Consider the following 18,082-nt stretch of genomic DNA (forward strand, 5'->3'; position numbering starts at 1 on the left):
TTGTTGTAGAGATGTGTCTGCTGCTAGAACTCTGTGTGGCATTGACCTGGTCTCTAATCTGAGCTGCTGGTAACCTGCGATTTCTGAGGCTGGTGACTCGGATAAACATCCTCAGAAGCAGAGATGACTCTTGGTCTTCCTTTCCTGGGGCAGTCCTCATGTGAGCCAGTTTCTTTGTAGTGCTTGATGGTTTTTGCCACTGCACTTGGGGACACTTTCAAAGTTTGCCCAATTTTTCGGACTGACTGACCTTCATTTCTTAAAGTAATTTTGGCCACTCGTTTTTCTTTACTTAGCTGCTTTTTTCTTGCCATAATACAAATTCTAACAGTCTATTCAGACTATCAGCTGTGTATCCACCAGACTTCTGCACAACACAACTGATGGTCCCAACCCCATTTATAAGGCAAGAAATCCCACTTATTAAACCTGACAGGGCACAATTGTGAAGTGAAAACCATTCTCTGTGAAGCTCATCAAGAGATTGCCAAGAGTGTGCAAAGCAGTCATCAAAGCAAAAGGTGGCTACTTTGAAGAACCTGGAATATAAGACATAATTTCAGTTGTTCACACTTTTTTGTTAAGTATATAATTCCACATGTGTTAAGTCATAGTTTTGATGCCTTCAGTGTGAATGTACGATTTTCATAGTCACGAAAATACAGAAAAATCTTTAAATGAGACGGTGTGTCTAAACTTTTGGTCTGGACTGTGTATATGTGTTTATATGTATATGTGTGTATATAATTTTTTTTTTTTTTCTGAGTTGTTCCTTCCTTTATGGAAATTCAAGCTTTACTTCTCTTCAGTTAAGTCTTGTAATCACATTGTAATCTCCTTGGGAGCTAATAACTTTATTTTCTCAGGAGATCATCTTCTCATTCATTACAAATTCCTGTATGATATAATTGCATGGACTGTACCACTGACGTTGTGCACTTATAATCCATTTAATTAGGAGAATATAAAGGAAATGATAATCACGCTGTCTTCCAAGCAAACACAGATGTCATTGGCTCCAGCTGGTTATGTGATGCTGGACTGATGCAACTTGGGATCTGTGGCAGAGCACTGAGAAATAATGTGCAGGATGAAATCTGTGACAGCCATTCAGATATTTGTAGACAGCAATGACATCTCTTAGCCTTCATCTTTAACCGTTCCTCGTAGGACATACCTTGCATACTTTGGGATTGGATATACAAAACATCCAAAATATTTTGACTGCTGCAATAAATGGAAGGAATAGGGATCAATGATGATAAAATGCAATAGTATATTCTATGAGTATGAAAAATGGTAAGAGCAGAAAGTTACTGACCCACATTCATGGTGTTAATGGAAAGTACTCCTACTGCCCAACTCTCCAGTTTTGTAGGGTATACTGTATACATTTCCCATCATGCCATAGTCTCTTGCTCCTATCCAATGGTGGCCAATGATCTATCAATGACATAGTCCACTGTTGTATACTGCTAAGTCTCTGTATCTTATGTAATGTATAAAAGTCTTGACGTATTCTATGGGATGTATAGAGCAGAGTCTGCGTTTCCTGTGTGATGTATACAGCAAAGTCAATGTCTCTTATGGAATGTATACAGCAGTCTCAGTGTATCCTGTCTGATGCATATGCAGCCCTTATTTTCCGGTGGAAAATCCACAGTTAGAATACAGGCGCACCACAGAGATTAAATAAAATTGTATTGGGATGCCTGAAAATTTTCCACACATATAGTAATCTGTGGTTAGAAATTGTAAGTTGACATATTAAGAATGCCATGTAATTGGTTTATTCTGGATTTCTTCATTGAACGTAAAGGAGAAAACTAAATCTGCAAACTAATTAAACTGTTGTGGATTTAGTTGATATAAGGTTAATGCCCTCGAAAATGGGCAAGTTTAGACTGTAAAGAGTTCTCTGGTGCCACTTTCGCAGTGAGAGGCGAGTGTCGACATTGGCGTCAACAGATACCTACCAGGTCATATGCTCATTGAGATACAATATCATTAGTGCTGCTCACCATCTGATGCGGAAGTGAGAGGTGTCAGAAAAGTCCAAAGCCTTACCTTAATACAGTAACTCCCATGTTAATGCTTCTCTGGTCCCCCACCATCCTTTTTTTACATCCATCCTCTAGAAGATAACAATGTTGGCAGTCGTAGAGGCACACAGATCAGCTTAGCATGATCACAGAAGCACTAGGATGAGTGTCAGGGAGAAAACCGGAGAGATCACACAACCTACTGCTACCACCAGTTTGTCGTAGATGTGGCCATTATACAGTATGGAGCACTGTGTGGCCATTATACAGTATGGAGCACTATGTGTGGTCATTATACAGTATTGAGCATCATGTGTGGCCATTATACAGTAAGGAGCACTGTGTGGCCATTATACAGTATGGAGCATCATGTGTTGCCATTATACTGTACGCAGCATCATGTGGGGCCATTATACAGTATGGAGGATCATGTGTGGCCATTATACAGTATGTAGCACTGTCGCCATTGTACAGTATGGAGCATCATGTGTTGCCATTATACTGTACGCAGAATCATGTGGGGCCATTATACAGTATGGAACACTGTGTGGCCATTATACAATATGGAGCACTGTGTGGCCATTATACAGTATGGAGCACTGTGATTATTATACAGTATTGAGCATCATGTGTGGCCATTATACAGTATTGAGCATCATGTGTGGCCATTATACAGTATGGAACACTTTGTGGCCATATTTTTTTCTGTTTATAATTATTGTTTATGAAACAGTGATCATTGGGTGTGACTAGTTGTGAAATGGGTATGGTCAGGGGCGTGGCCTAAAATTTGTTGCAATGCGCTATGCGCGCCGCTTCCTTTGTCCCTCTTTGCCTTCTTCAAAAGTTGGGAGGTATGGTGTTATCATTCACATTCTCTGAAAAAAGGCCAAGAAAGCAAAAATTCTGCCGGGGTATGTAAACTTTTGAGCATAACTGTATGTTAATGGAAAAAAATTTTAAAAAATTATGAGATTTGGAAGAAGAGGAGGAAAAAAAAGTAAGCGTAAAAACAAAAAACAAACACCCCAGTCATTAATATATCACTTAAAAGACTCTTCAGATATTTGTAGTCTATCCGTACGAGCGGCAGGAGAACGTGGCTGGAGAGGAAGCTTGAGCCTCTGTAGTCAGTCTTCAGCAATTGTCTTTTGTTTTTATCCCTTTCAATATACAAACATAAGGAAAGTAACAGAAACAATCGTCAGCCAGCAAATCTCATGTAGTGTGTGATAAATCAAGGGTGATTCCTTGCTGAAATGCTCATGGGCCAGATAAGAGTGGACATGGGTGCAAACCTGCGCTGAGAACTGCTCTTATGGAAGAATGGATTGAAATGCCACAATATATCTAATTTTTATCTCTTTGCCTTTTTTTGTCTCCATTAGCTCTGAGTCACAATCCGTGTTTAAACATGTATGTGGAAAAATGTTACCGTTGTCTATCAGTGTTTTGCATCAGAATGTCCATTTATTTTTTTTAGTATCAGTGTGTCATCAGTGTTTTTCCGGTACAGACAAAGAAACAAATCTTCTCCTATACTTTGCGGTGTTAAACATGGACGGCACACGGGTGGTACTCTGATGCCATCTGTGTGCTGTACGTGTTTTTCATGGACCCATAGACGTACAGCTGAAGGTATTGGCACCCTTGAAATTGTTCCAGAAAATTAAATATTTTTTCAAGAAAATGATTGTAATTATACGTTTTCTTATACACGTTTATTTCTTTTGTGTGTATTGGAACAACACAAAAAACAGTGGAAAAAAAGCCAAATTGCGATAATTTCATACAAAACCCCAAAAATGAGCCAAATAAAATTGTTGGCACCCTCAACTTAATATTTGGTTGCACACCCTTTGGAATAAATAACTGCAATCAATCGCTTCCTATAACCATAGCTTCTTACACGTCTCAACTACAGTAGAATTTTAGACCTCTCTTCTTTTGCAAACTGCTCCAGGTCTCTTATATTAGGAGGCGCCTTCTCCCAACAACAATTGTAAGATCTCTCCACAGGTGTTCAATAGGATTTAGACCTGGACTCATGGCTGGACACTTCTGAACTCTCCAGTGGTTTGTTTCCATCCATTTCTGGGTGCTTCTTGAGGTTTATTTGGGGTCATTATCCTGCTGAAAGACCCATGACCTAGTACACAAACCCATCTTTCTAACACTGGGCACTACATTGGGACCCAAAATCCTTTGGTACTCTTCAAGTGTCATGATGCCTTGCACACAATACCAGGGGCAGCAAAATAACCCCAAAACATCTTTGAACCTCCACCATATTTGGCTGTAGGTACTCTTATTTTCTTTGTAGGCCTCATTCTGTTTTCGATAAACAGTAAAATGATGTGCTTTACCAAACAGCTCTATCTTGATGTCCACAAATGCTTTGAGGGAAGGATTTTGGCTTACATACATTTTGGCAAAACTGAAGTCTAGATTTTTATGTCTCGGTGTCAGCAGTGGGGTCCTCCGGAGCCTCCTGCCATAATGTTTCATTTCATTCAAGTGTTGATGGATAGTTCACACTGACACTGATGCACCCTGAGCCTGGCGGACAGTTTAAAGTTCTTTGGAACTTGATTGGGGCTTCTTATCCACCATCTGGACTATCCTGAATTGCTACCTTTCATCAATTTTTCTCTGCTGTCCACATCCAGGGAGGTTAGCTACAGTGCCATGGGTTGTAAACTTATTATGTTGTGCACCATGGACAAAGGAACATCAAGATCTCTGGAGATGAACTTATAATTTTGAGATTGTTGATACTTTTCAACAATTTTGGTTTTCAAGTCTTCAGACAGTTCTCTTCTCTTTCTGCTCTCCACGCTTACTGTGGTGCACACAGAAACACAATGCAAAGATTGAATCAATTTCTTCCATTTGTATCTGGTTTCAGGTGTGATTTTCATATTGCCCACACTTGTTACTTGCCACAGGAGAGTTTGAACGAGCATCACATGCTTGAAACAGATTTGTTTACCCACAATTTTGTCCTGCCCATTCTTTTTTTTTTTTTTTTTTTTAGTGTGAAATTATGTCCAATTTGCCTTTTCTTCTCTGTTGTTTTGTACTGTCCCAATACACACAAAGGAAATAAACATGTATAACAAGTCGTGTAATTCCAATCATTTTTGGGAGAAATACTTCATTTTCTGGAATAATTTCAAGAATGCAAACACTTTCAGCCATCTTCTCATCTGTGCTGCCAGAAAAAAAATGGACATGTGAATAGTACTATAGATTATAATGGGTACGCGTGGTATCCGTGAAAAGAGCCGGATACAACACTGCAACACGAACATCTGAATGAGGTCTTAATTTAAAGTGTATTCATAAATCCCAAGCATGCATTATCTGTTGTGGCTAACTATGGTGTGAAGGCTAAACCTGGAGCCTTGTAGTATGTTCCAGCTCCCACAGACTGAAAAGCAAACATTATGGTATCAGGTATAATACAAATGTACTCTCCCTTAAAATCACTGCTTTAAAGGGCTTGTCCACCTTCAAAAGACATGGCCCAAAATGCGTGTATAGATATAAAATAACAACCACAGAAGGTCTTCGCCTTCCCTGGGCCCAGCACTGGCTATCGGCCACTGATCCATTCTCTCTTTACATGCTGCAGTGGTGAAGTCATGACTACTGATCAATAAACAGCAGAGAGGTGGTGCTGGACCTGGGAGGGTGAGTAAGAGCTCAGCCTGTTTCTCATACCTCACTGAGCCAGTGGGCTAAAGTTAGTTGAAAAGGGACAAACTCTTTAATTGCTATTTCTATGTCATGCCCTATCCCTCTCCCACTCAAAAAATAAATAAATATATGGACATGTGGAAATGAAGAAAGGAAAAAAGTGGCACTCACCATTCCTTAAAAATAGTCCTTTGTTCCATTGCAAGGGACATGGCGTGGTGTACAGGGAGAGTACAGAGAGTGTGAAGGACAGCGGCCGTTTAGCGTTGTACCAACGCTTTTACAAATCCAGGACATTTCTTTGCTGTGCCTTACCCCTCGCCCCCTCCAAAAAATATAAATATATAGATATATGCCAAAAGCTGCATTGGTCGCTTGTAGAATTAGAAAGTATGGCATAACTACCGGTAGGCAATTTAGCATTGGAGAGCTGAGTGGCAACCCCTCGGAAAAACTATAATGGCAGCCAAATTGTTATCCAGCTTTCATAAATATACTGTAGAAGAGACCACGTGAGAGCTAAATGGAATTTGTAAAAAAGTAACACAAATGGATGACCTCTCTAAGGCTAGGCACACACTATGTTTGTGTCTATTTTCATGGGCATATGCTGAGAAGGAGACCCTCCGTATAGGAAAGCACAGACTGCATATCTGCCAGATGGAGATAAAAGAACACACTTTTGGCCTCTGTCTGGTCAATGGGGGCCTACGGGAACATTACAGGATACATCGGGAAAAGCTCCAGACCTATACTGTAAGCTAAGACACAGCCTAGAACCTACTGATCTGATCATAGGGGAAAACGTTCTTACCTCTAACTGGTCATCAGAAGTCCAGAAGGTCTTTTGCAGTCAAGTGGGGGTTCTGATTTGCCTCTCTAGAAATCCTACAAGCAGCTCTCACTGAAATATTGCTTGGTCATCCAGACCTTGTCTTGGTCTCTACACTTCCTGTTAACTGCCTTTTCTTAATTACATCTCGAACTGAGAAACAGGCGATTTTAAAACACTTTGCTATCTACTTATAGCCTTCTCCTGCTTTGTGGACCTCCACCATCTTCATTTTCAGGGTGCTAGGCAGCTGGTTAGAAGAACCCATGGTTGCTTTTTTTGGCACAAGGTTAGAGGAGGCTGGGTTTTTATAAAGCTGGGAAATTTGCATCATCTGGCCTTATCTAACGAGCCAAGCCATAAGTCGCAAAGAGACTAAATAAGGTATGAAACCTTGGTCAAAGTTATCTGAGCTCACGATCTCCACGGGTCCCCAAACTTTTGCATTGGCTCACTTTCCTTTTTGTAATTTTTAAAATTTAAAAAATGACTATATTTTTTTTTGTTCCCTAAAATACAAAGGAAATGTGTCATCTTTATCTTTAGGCCTTTTAGAAATCATTTCATCTTCAACTTGCAAAAACATGGCAAAAATATTATTTGGCCTTGACTAGAATTGCAGCAATCATGGAACCCAATAATCAAAAGTGGCTTTTGGGAAAAGCAGAAGAGCATTATTATTAGATTTTGTCTTTAACCCTGGACAACCCCTCTAATATTCCTGTGCTGGATGAATCCAAGGGGAATTAATCTGTTGACTTGTGACAAAGTTATATAACAGTGTTGAGTGAACATGCTTGCATATCGTGTTATTCGAGTATCGCGGGCATGCTAGAATAATATGTTCGAGTCCCCGCGACTGCATGATTCGTGGCTGTTAGATAGCAGCAACACATGTGAGGATTGTCTAACAGCCGCAACACATGCAGCAGCACAGACTCGAACATAATATCTGAGCAGGCCCGAGATACTCCGATAACACCCAAGCATGCCCAGATAACACGTCATCACTATTATTGAACATAATTTTGCATTATGACCGTCATACGTACATTTTGCTACCTTGTAGGGTGATCAGCAACGTTCCAATCCACAAACCGTCGATGGATCCATGTTTGCAGCCGCAGTGACTCCAGGTGAAATAACCACAGCACATCGTGTACATACTGAACAATTTTATTGGCTGTTTTCAGACGTTCATTTTTTTTTTTTTATTTCTTTTTTTTAGAACGCCAATGCGGGTGGGTAACATGCCGCAGTGTGCGCCCACTGGCTTTACAAAACACACAAGGGAAATATTGCTGTCCAAATGCCTACCACCGCCACTCCTGCCCTGGAGCCATGCATGTCTGGTCTCCCGGAGGTCATGGGGTGTAATACTGTAAAATGTGCAAGTGTAGAAAGGCAGGAGGTCAACAAAACATTGGCATTAACTCTTTCAGGATTCCGGCAACATTAAAAGAGTAACTATGGGACACATGCCCTGCCCTTACATCTCTCCTGCCCCAAGAAATCAGCACCTCATAGTACATAATACCCTTTGATCGTCGTGATTTTATGTTCAAACATATATACAATGGAGCAGGTATTAAAACTGTAGGGACAAGAGAGAACAAGGAGGGAGCTCGGTGTATACCAGAGATTGAGGCCTTGTTTTATTTCTGAACCTTAAGATGGCGGCAAGAATGTGTTTTCTCCTGCTGTACCATAGATAAGTATTGTGCTGTCTCTCCCATTCACAGGACATATTCTCAGAAAATCAGATTATTTACATACCAGCGGAATCATTCATCGCAAACGAGATCCTTGTACAGCTAATAGCTTAAATATATATATTTATATTGTATTTATAAATAACAGAGACTTTCACACCACACACTGCGCGAAGGGCCTGCGGAGCGTGCTGCTGCGTACGGAGCGTGCAGAGCGTGGTGCGGTGAGTATACAGACTGCAGACCGGGGCCTGGGGCTGTGTACAGTACCATGTAAGCATTGCAGCATTTTGTATGTACATGCATATGGCAGAGCCCTGAGGGTTACTGGAGGATGAGCCCATCATGGATGATCCCAAATGTGTAAGATTTACTTCTGGATGTATTTAGGAGGTGCAACCTGCAAATCTGATTCCATGGCATTACATCAGTACCTGTATCTGTATGCATAGATGCCAACCTTCCCACTACTCCAGGGTTTATAGATGTCAACCATCCCACTACTCCTGGGTTTGTAGATGCCAACCGTCCCGCTACTCCTGGGTTTGTAGATGCCAACCATCCCGCTACTCCTTGGTTTATAGATGCCAACCGTCACGCTACTCCTGGGTTTATAGATGCCAACCGTCCCACTACTCCTGGGTTTATGGATGCCAACCAACCCGCTACTCCTTGGCTTATAGATGCCAACCGTCACGCTACTCCTGGATTTATAGATGCCAACCGTCCCACTACTCCTGCGTTTGTAGATGCCAACCATCCCGCTACTCCTTGGTTTATAGATGCCAACCGTCACACTACTCCTGGGTTTGTAGATGCCAACCATCCCGCTACTCCTGGGTTTATAGATACCAACTGTCCTGCTACACCTGGGTTAATAGATGCCAACCATCCCGCTACTCCTGGGTTTATAGATGCCAACCATCCCGCTACTCCTGGGTTTATAGATGCCTACCATCCCGCTACTCCTGGGTTTATAGATGCATACCAACAAGCTACTCCTGGGTTTATAGATGCCACCTGTCCCGATACTCCTGGGTTTATAGATGCCAACCATCTTGCTACGCCTGGGTTTATAGATGCCAACTGTCACGCTACTCCTGGGTTTGTAGATGCCAACCGTCCCGCTACTCCTGGGTTTGTAGATGCCAACCATCCCACTACTCCTTGGTTTATAGATGCCAACCGTCACGCTACTCCTGGGTTTATAGATGCCAACCGTCCCACTACTCCTGGGTTTATGGATGCCAACCAACCCGCTACTCCTTGGTTTATAGATGCCAACCGTCACGCTACTCCTGGATTTATAGATGCCAACCGTCCCACTACTCCTGCATTTGTAGATGCCAACCATCCCGCTACTCCTTGGTTTATAGATGCCAACCGTCACACTACTCCTGGGTTTATAGATGCCAACCGTCCCACTACTCCTGGGTTTGTAGATGCCAACCGTCCCACTACTCCTGGGTTTGTAGATGCCAACCATCCCGCTACTCCTGGGTTTATAGATACCAACTGTCCCGCTACACCTGGGTTAATAGATGCCAACCATCCCGCTACTCCGGGGTTTATAAATGCCAACCATCCCGCTACTCCTGGGTTTATAGATGCCAACCATCCCGCTACTCCTGGGTTTATAGATGCCAACCAACAAGCTACTCCTGGGTTTATAGATGCCACCTGTCCCGATACACCTGGGTTTATAGATGCCAACCGTCCTGCTACTCCTGGGTTTATAGATGCCAACCATCTTGCTACGCCTGGGTTTATAGATGCCAACAGTCACGCTAATCCTGGGTTTATAGATGCCAACTGTCACGCTACTCCTTGGTTTATAGATGCCAACCGTCACACTACTCCTGGGTTTATAGATGCCAACCGTCCCGCTACTCCTGGGTTTATAGATGCCAACTGTTCCGCTACACCTGGGTTAATAGATGCCAACCATCCTGCTACTCCTGGGTTTATAGATGCCAACCATCCCGCTACTCCTGGGTTTATAGATGCCACCTGTCCCGATACACTTGGGTTTATAGATGCCAACCGTCCTGCTACTCCTGGGTTTATAGATGCCGACCATCCCGCTACTCCTGGGTTTATAGATGCCAACCATCCCGCTACTCCTGGGTTTATAGATGCCACCTGTCCCGATACACTTGGGTTTATAGATGCCAACCGTCCTGCTACTCCTGGGTTTATAGATGCCAACTGTCACGCTGCTCCTGGGTTTGTAGATGCCAACCGTCCCACTACGCCTGGGTTTACAGATGCCAACAGTCACGCTGCTCCTGGGTTTATAGATGCCAACCGTCACTCTACTCCTGGGTTTGTAGATGCCAACTGTTTCGCTACTCCTGGGTTTGTAGATGCCAACCGTCTTGCTACTCGATACCACATACTGCCCCAAACGACGTTCTGGGCAAAACAAGGGGCATTCTCGGGAGGGTCGGGAGTTCAACTTCTCCAGAATTGTTGCCAACTATATGAATGCCTGGTGAATAAGTTCCAAACCCTCTGTATACATCTTTTCCTGATTTACCAAAAAGTGGTCTCATTATGCAGAAAAACCCAAAAAAGTTAAATTGAATTGCTTGGGGCAAAACCTTTTCTTTGAGTTTTGGACCATAAACAAAATGGTCTTTACATGATAACTGTAATCTGTGGGGGAACCTGATAGCACAGCATAGATAATAACTTGGTGTCGGAGTGCCGGGACCCCTACTGATCTCCAAAAGGGGGTCAAGAAACCCCAGTTTGAATGGAGCAGGCTGACTCTCCATGAAAAGTTGATGGTACTTCTGGAGTTGGTGTTTATTTCCCACTTTCCTCCTGCATTCGTCACACTTTATGTAAATGGTGGCTCCGACGTACTGGGGGTCCTATTATCGCCCTCCTGATTTTTTACCTCCCCAGGCTCTCTAGATAGCACAGTAGCTCATGTGTTAAAACTTTTGTGTATAACCAGTGCAGCCAGAATGGGAACCATGTTTCTTTACCCCCAAAAACTTCCTATGAAACCAGCTTTAGGGCGAACGGGCATTTCTGATACCATGTTTCGGTAGTCCCCCTGCAGAGCGCTGTGTGCAGATGCATATATATATATATATAGAAGAACATATGTAAACGCTGCTTGCAATGCTTGTGTGCTGCGGGGCTCTGCACCACTCCACCTATCATCCGCAGCGGCGATCCACAGGCCCGTCTTGCAGGTAGCAGTTAATAATTTAAACACAAAGGATTAACACCCGACCCCTAAACTTACAAACCTTATAAAAATAGCCCCAATATTTCACATTATGCAACAGGACATGCCAATCCCCCCTGTGTACATCCCCCACAAGATGATGAAGAGCTGACTACTAGGGCACTGCCCTATATGTGGGGTCCATACGGAATGCAGCTCCTCTTGAGACCCTCTCTGGATGTAGCAGTGTGTTGTGTGCGCGCGCATGTGTGTCTACGTGTAAACATAATTAACCCCTTAAATACATTCAGCATTTTAAAACCCTTAATATAGTCTATTAACCCCTTTCAGCCTGAAGAGCTACAGGCAACCATAGGCATTACATTATGGTCCTCGGGTTCTTGAGTGGTGCAGCTAGGCAGGTGTTCAGGAGTTGAGTTATCATTAAGGGAATAGTTAGCTTCCTGCGACATAACCATGAACTCCGACCTTTCCTGGTATTAGGGTATGTGCATATGGAGTTTTTCTAACGGAAACCGCTCCAGGATATGCTTCTTCATTGAGGAGTTTTGGAGGAGTTTTTTGCTTCATCAGGAGTTTTCTTTTTTTTTTTCCTGAAGGTTTTCCAGTCTTCTGATTGGACAATTTCTAGTTCCATTAGGAGCTGCTACAAATAATTGAAATTTACTTTCTTTTCGAAACCTGAAGTGGAAAAAAAATGACCAGCAAAGTGAACAGCAAGATTTTTTTCAAGCGTTTTTGAGCGATTTTTCAAGCTTTTTTTTTTTTTTTCAGTGGTCCAGCTCCCCAAAAAATCCTCAAAAAAACTCTATGCGCACATAGCCTTGATGGTAACCCAACTCCTGCTTGCTCTATTGCCCATCTCTGCAGGCTTCCAAGGTGGATGGTAGGTGTAGGGTTGAGTCAGGGTCATCTTCTGGCCAGGCGGACAAGAATAGGAGGAGATGAAGGGCGGCTGGTTAGCTTTTTGGGATAATTCCTGGGGGTGTAAAGTGAGGGAGAACACACATGCGAGAAAGTATGGAGAGAAGCAGAAAATGCCAATCGGTGGCGATTAATGACCATGGGACAGGCATGAAGAACAGAAGAGAAAATGGCATCGTAGAGAGATGAAATGGAGAACAAACAGACAAGACAGAGAAGAAAAGTCGTTAGTTTGGGATCGTTGAACCGAGCAGGCTGCAGCCAGCAATGATTGTGCTCCGAGCTCTCTATATACATATTTATAGGCGTATATACACAGACATTCAGTGTCCAGACTAGAAAATGGCGCACTGATTACTAGTCCTAATACTGGGGATAAGGTGTGTGCTACAATATATACACACGTCTATATGTATTTACAAGGCAGAAGATACATACATATATATACTTAAGATAAATCCACGTTCCATAGTCCAGTGCTATCTACATTCGGGTATAATGGAGGAGAACCCATATCTCAGAGCTGCATTGTGCGGTTGGAGTGATGAAGATGATGGTCTGGAAATGCGGAGCATTCACCCTGTGCCCACTGGATATTGCAGTTTAGCTACTGAAAAGGCAATGACGTCTGATGGGGCACATCAGCAGAAAGCACTGGCAGCTGCTGTGGTACTACAAGTCTGGCTCTGTCGTGCAGGACAAGCTTGGACTTGTGGTTCTACAATAGCTGGAGAGCCAGATGTTGCCCAATGATGTAATCACAGGTTGAAATGTTTGCACCATGTCACTGTGTGTACTACAGGCATATGGACAGATACCAATTGCAACATTCTCCAGGATTATTGTACAGAAGGTCCTTATTCATTTCTTCGCCATTTCCTATAGTACCACCGTGTGACACTGCCACCTGGTGTTCACCGAGTACATGGCAGGGGACACATTCTCCTCCCTGTAGTATCATTGGGCTTTAGTGACATCTTGGGGGCACAGTAGGAAATTCCTCTGTTATGTGCCCTGTTTGCTGGGGGAAGCAGGGATAGGGGTCTCCTGAGTGATGACAGGGCTGGTTTTCCTTGATCTCTCCTTCCCGCTGGCTCCCAGGGGCCCCTGCTCCTTATTATCAGATGGACGCTGCTTGCTGAGGGGCCCAGGGGCAGGAGAAGCGTGACCGTTCTTCTCGTCTGAAAAAAGTTGTTTAAGTACGTCAAAGAAGTTACTGATTGGGCGGCCTAGAGACAGAGAGAAAAACGGAGAGAGGGGGGGAGGGTAAGAGACAGGCGGAGAGAGAGAAAGGTAGAGAGAGACAGACGATGGGAAAGAATTGAGGAGAAAGACTTGAAATGAGCCCGTTGGCCGTACACAGGAGGGGCAGCCAATTCCGTCTTTAATTTGGTTAATTTGGTTAAAAACTGGTTACTAATTGGAAGACTAGCTGACCTGTGAATAAGTCTGGAATGGACTCTCACAATGGCTGCCACTGCCGCATGTAGACAACGGGTACACTGGGAAGAAGGGGTTAAAGAGAGACTGTAAGGGGCAAAATGGCAGGGAGATAGAAAGAATGAAGTCAGGAAGGGACGGGGATGAAAGGAAACCATAAAAGGATGACCGTAGCAGGAAAAACAAAATCAGAGTAAAGATCTGATCACTGGAACGTTTCACCCGCCATGGAAAACCATCATTTCTTCCACCATATAGGTCCCTGGAGGTGTAATTATAGGGGAGCAGGGGGTGCACCAGGAAAAGAGGGTAGCAGTATGCAAAAAGAGACAAGATGGCGGGGGCCTAATAGGGATTCTATTGGGATCAAGCTGCAGGTATCATTTGCATTTTTCCATCTGCTTCTGAACACTATGTTATGTGAACAGGGGGAAAATGGCCCAAAATATCTAACACGAGCTCCCTCTCCATCCATATACATAAAAGCATATTCCTGTTCTAGAAAATAAATGTTCTGTCATTTTCCAGTATAATTTCTGCCTTCATGTTTCACTGTTTTGCAGCTTTCTGCTTGCTGTATGCCCATACAGGCCCGGGGCTCGAATACCTGTCCTGTAGACAGCCGTCCGCCTATGTGTCACCGGACAAGGACACTAAGCAATCATCGATCCCATTATATAATAGAAAGCAGAGAGCTGCAAAACTTTTAGGAATTGGTACAGAAAGTATAGAGATACATTTTCATTTCATGAAGAATAACATTCATTTTATGGAACAGAAACGCTCTTTCCATGGGTTGTCCAGGATTTATTGGGACTGGGGTATAACAAATAATAATGACTCCGCTGTTAAAGGGGTTATCTGGGACTATTATTATGTTATTTTTACTATTTGTCTAAGACCTAACAGGAAGGTAGTTGGTACCTACATGCTTTTTGTTTCCTTCGCTGATCTCTGCCGACACAAAGCAATCACAAACCGCTCCTGCAACTTCCACTGACGTGACGCCAATACAGCAGCCACTTCTCTTCTGCTCTGTTACAGGGGCGTGACTGACAATGTCATGCTGATTGACAGCCGGCTTCCCATGGACTAACTGCTGGAAGCAGGCTGTAAATGTGCATGACGTCAGCAGTCTCACCCCGTAGACAGAGCAGCTTAGAAGAGGAAGAGCTGCTCTGATGACGTGAAACAGCAGAATCGCTGGCAGGAGCGGCATCAGGCAGAACAGGCCTGAGTTTGAGACCGGAGACCCACGGCTAGTCCACACCACAGTCCATACCGTGTTTCATGGATGTCTGAATTCAGCCATATATTATTTTTGAGAGCTCCTTTCTAGTGACAGATTCAGCTCATTAATGCATTGAACAAAGTTGGTCACCTGTGTGAAAAACTTCCATACTCTACCATCCTTTTAGCTGCTGCGCTGTCAGAAAATGATCTATTGTTTAAATCAAATTTTTGTGTTACATATATTTTTTTTAGATGTGTTTTTTTTTCATCTCATGATCTACAGGTCCTTCTCAAAAAATTAGCATATAGTGTTAAATTTCATTATTTACCATAATGTAATGATTACAATTAAACTTTCATATATTATAGATTCATTATCCACCAACTGAAATTTGTCAGGTCTTTTATTGTTTTAATACTGATGATTTTGGCATACAACTCCTGATAACCCAAAAAACCTGTCTCAATAAATTAGCATATTTCACCCGTCCAATCAAATAAAAGTGTTTTTTAATAACAAACAAAAAAACCATCAAATAATAATGTTCAGTTATGCACTCAATACTTGGTCGGGAATCCTTTGGCAGAAATGACTGCTTCAATGCGGCGTGGCATGGAGGCAATCAGCCTGTGACACTGCTGAGATGTTATGGAGGCCCAGGATGCTTCAATAGCGGCCTTAAGCTCATCCAGAGTGTTGGGTCTTGTGTCTCTCAACTTTCTCTTCACAATATCCCACAGATTCTCTATGGGGTTCAGGTCAGGAGAGTTGGCAGGCCAATTGAGCACAGTAATACCATGGTCAGTAAACCATTTACCAGTGGTTTTGGCACTGTGAGCAGGTGCCAGGAAGCATGAAGTGCTCCAAAATCTCCTGATAGCTAGCTGCATTGACCCTGCCCTTGATGAAACACAGTGGACCAACACCAGCAGCTGACATGGCACCCCACACCATCACTGACTGTGGGTACTTGACACTGGACTTCAGGCATTTTGGCATTTCCTTCTCCCCAGTCTTCCTCCAGACTCTGGCACCTTGATTTCCGAATGACATGCAAAATTTGCTTTCATCAGAAAAAAGTACTTGGGACCACTTAGCAACAGTCCAGTGCTGCTTCTCTGTAGCCCAGGTCAGGCGCTTCTGCCGCTGTTTATGGTTCAAAAGTGGCTTTACCTGGGGAATGCGGCACCTGTAGCCCATTTCCTGCACACGCCTGTGCACGGTGGCTCTGGATGTTTCCACACCAGACTCAGTCCACTGCTTCCTCAGGGTCCGGTCACCTCTTCTCGTTGTACAGCGTTTTCTGCCACATTGTTTCCTTCCAACAGACTTACCATTGAGGTGCCTTGATACAGCACTCTGGGAACAGCCTATTTGTTGAGAAATTTCTTTCGGGGTCTTACCCTCTTGCTTGAGGGTGTCAATGATGGCCTTCTTGACATCTGTCAGGTCGCTAGTCTTACCCATGATGGGGGTTTTGAGTAATGAACCAGGCAGGGAGTTTTTAAAAGCCTCAGGTATCTTTTGCATGTGTTTAGAGTTAATTAGTTGATTCAGAAGATTAGGGTAATAGGTCGTTTAGAGAACCTTTTCTTGATATGCTAATTTATTGAGACAGGTTTTTTGGGTTATCAGGAGTTGTATGCCAAAATCATCAGTATTAAAACAATAAAAGACCTGACAAATTTCAGTTGGTGGATAATGAATCTATAATATATGAAAGTTTAATTGTAATCATTACATTATGGTAAATAATGAAATTTAACACTATATGCTAATTTTTTGAGAAGGACCTGTATATCTAAAAAGAAAATTAGTAATCTTGCAACTTTCACACTGATCACTCGGAGTTTTCCAGGTTTATACTTCCTGTCCTTTTAGGAAGACTTTTCAGCAGGCTTCTTATCATCAAGGAGCATGATTACAATGACAGGTACCTACTCTATATACAGCTGTTAACACAGGATCCACCGATCATAATAGGCGATGCCACAGCTGACCCTGCTCCCCCTCCCCTCACAATGACCTCTGCACATGCTCATTAGATGCTTCAATATAAAAGATAGGGTCAGAGTTAGGGCGCACTCAGACATCCTTCCATATTGGTCTGATTTGCTTCATAGAAATATATGCAGCTGACATGCTCAGGTTGGGAGAGCCGAGGCCAGTCTGAGCATTAGTGGTCTTTGCGCGGACCGATCGGCATGACGTCTGTTGCAGCTAAAGTACATGTCAATTTCCTAAAACAAGAGGTTATGCTCTAAAATAGCCCAAGTGACTAGTGTGAAAACTGCAAGATTTCTAATTTTTATTTTTAATACAGATATAGGAAACAAAAAACATTGCCAAAATAAAAAATAAATACATGAGTAAATAAATTATTAAACTATTATTTATTATTAAATAAATATAAAGTAAATTGAACACAAAATTGTGATTAAAACAGTAGGTCATTTTATGATAACACATTACCTTTAAAACAGTAATTAAAAAACATGTAGTGGTGTAAAATCTGATTTATAATATGGCTCCCGAACACTAACCTACATTTGCTTATCTATATAGATGTGGCAAATTTCAATTTATCACTCGTTGGTTTGTTCAATGTGATAATGTGCTGCCATAGTCTTTGCGCTTGTCTGGTACTGCAGCACAGCTTCATTTATATAAATGCTGAAAAGCTGCAGTACCACAAATGGCCTGTGGACAAAAGTGCCATTCTTCCCCATAGGAAAAGACTATTACTATTAATGATATTTGGGGGTCCTGTTGGAGATTTTGCATTGGGGTCCACAAGCTTCAGGTTATGCCACTGATGCTTGTGTTTATGGCGGCCTTTATCCCTCACATGGGCAGACTACAGACTGCTATAAAACAGCCCACCGTCTGATTACGGGCTGACGTATGCAAGTATAACTATGGGAGGGCTTCCTAGGAACATTCTTTGTTGGGGAATTGTTATTTTAGCAATTTCCTACTCTTTTACCACAG

The 18,082-nt window shown here is 42.7% G+C and overlaps 1 protein-coding gene across 13 annotated transcripts in view; it reads right to left on the minus strand.

Moving 5' to 3' along the window:
• Positions 1 to 1,119: 1,119 nt before the first annotated feature.
• The window catches only part of BRSK2 (BR serine/threonine kinase 2), a 210,830-nt gene continuing 193,867 nt past the window's right edge, over positions 1,120 to 18,082 (minus strand). For 4 of the 13 annotated variants that reach the window (XM_077287899.1, XM_077287898.1, XM_077287895.1 and 1 more), the window contains one exon: positions 12,265 to 12,472. In XM_077287899.1, coding sequence (XP_077144014.1) covers positions 12,453 to 12,472 — 20 coding nt within the window. In that variant the 3' untranslated portion in view covers positions 12,265 to 12,452. Of the gene's footprint in view, positions 1,228 to 12,085; positions 13,647 to 18,082 lie in introns of those variants that run through there. The other 9 variants (XM_077287896.1, XM_077287889.1, XM_077287891.1 and 6 more) reach the window with 7 other exon arrangements.

This window comes from Ranitomeya variabilis, chromosome 2 (assembly GCF_051348905.1).
Source record: "Ranitomeya variabilis isolate aRanVar5 chromosome 2, aRanVar5.hap1, whole genome shotgun sequence".
NCBI classification, from domain to species: domain Eukaryota; kingdom Metazoa; phylum Chordata; class Amphibia; order Anura; family Dendrobatidae; genus Ranitomeya; species Ranitomeya variabilis.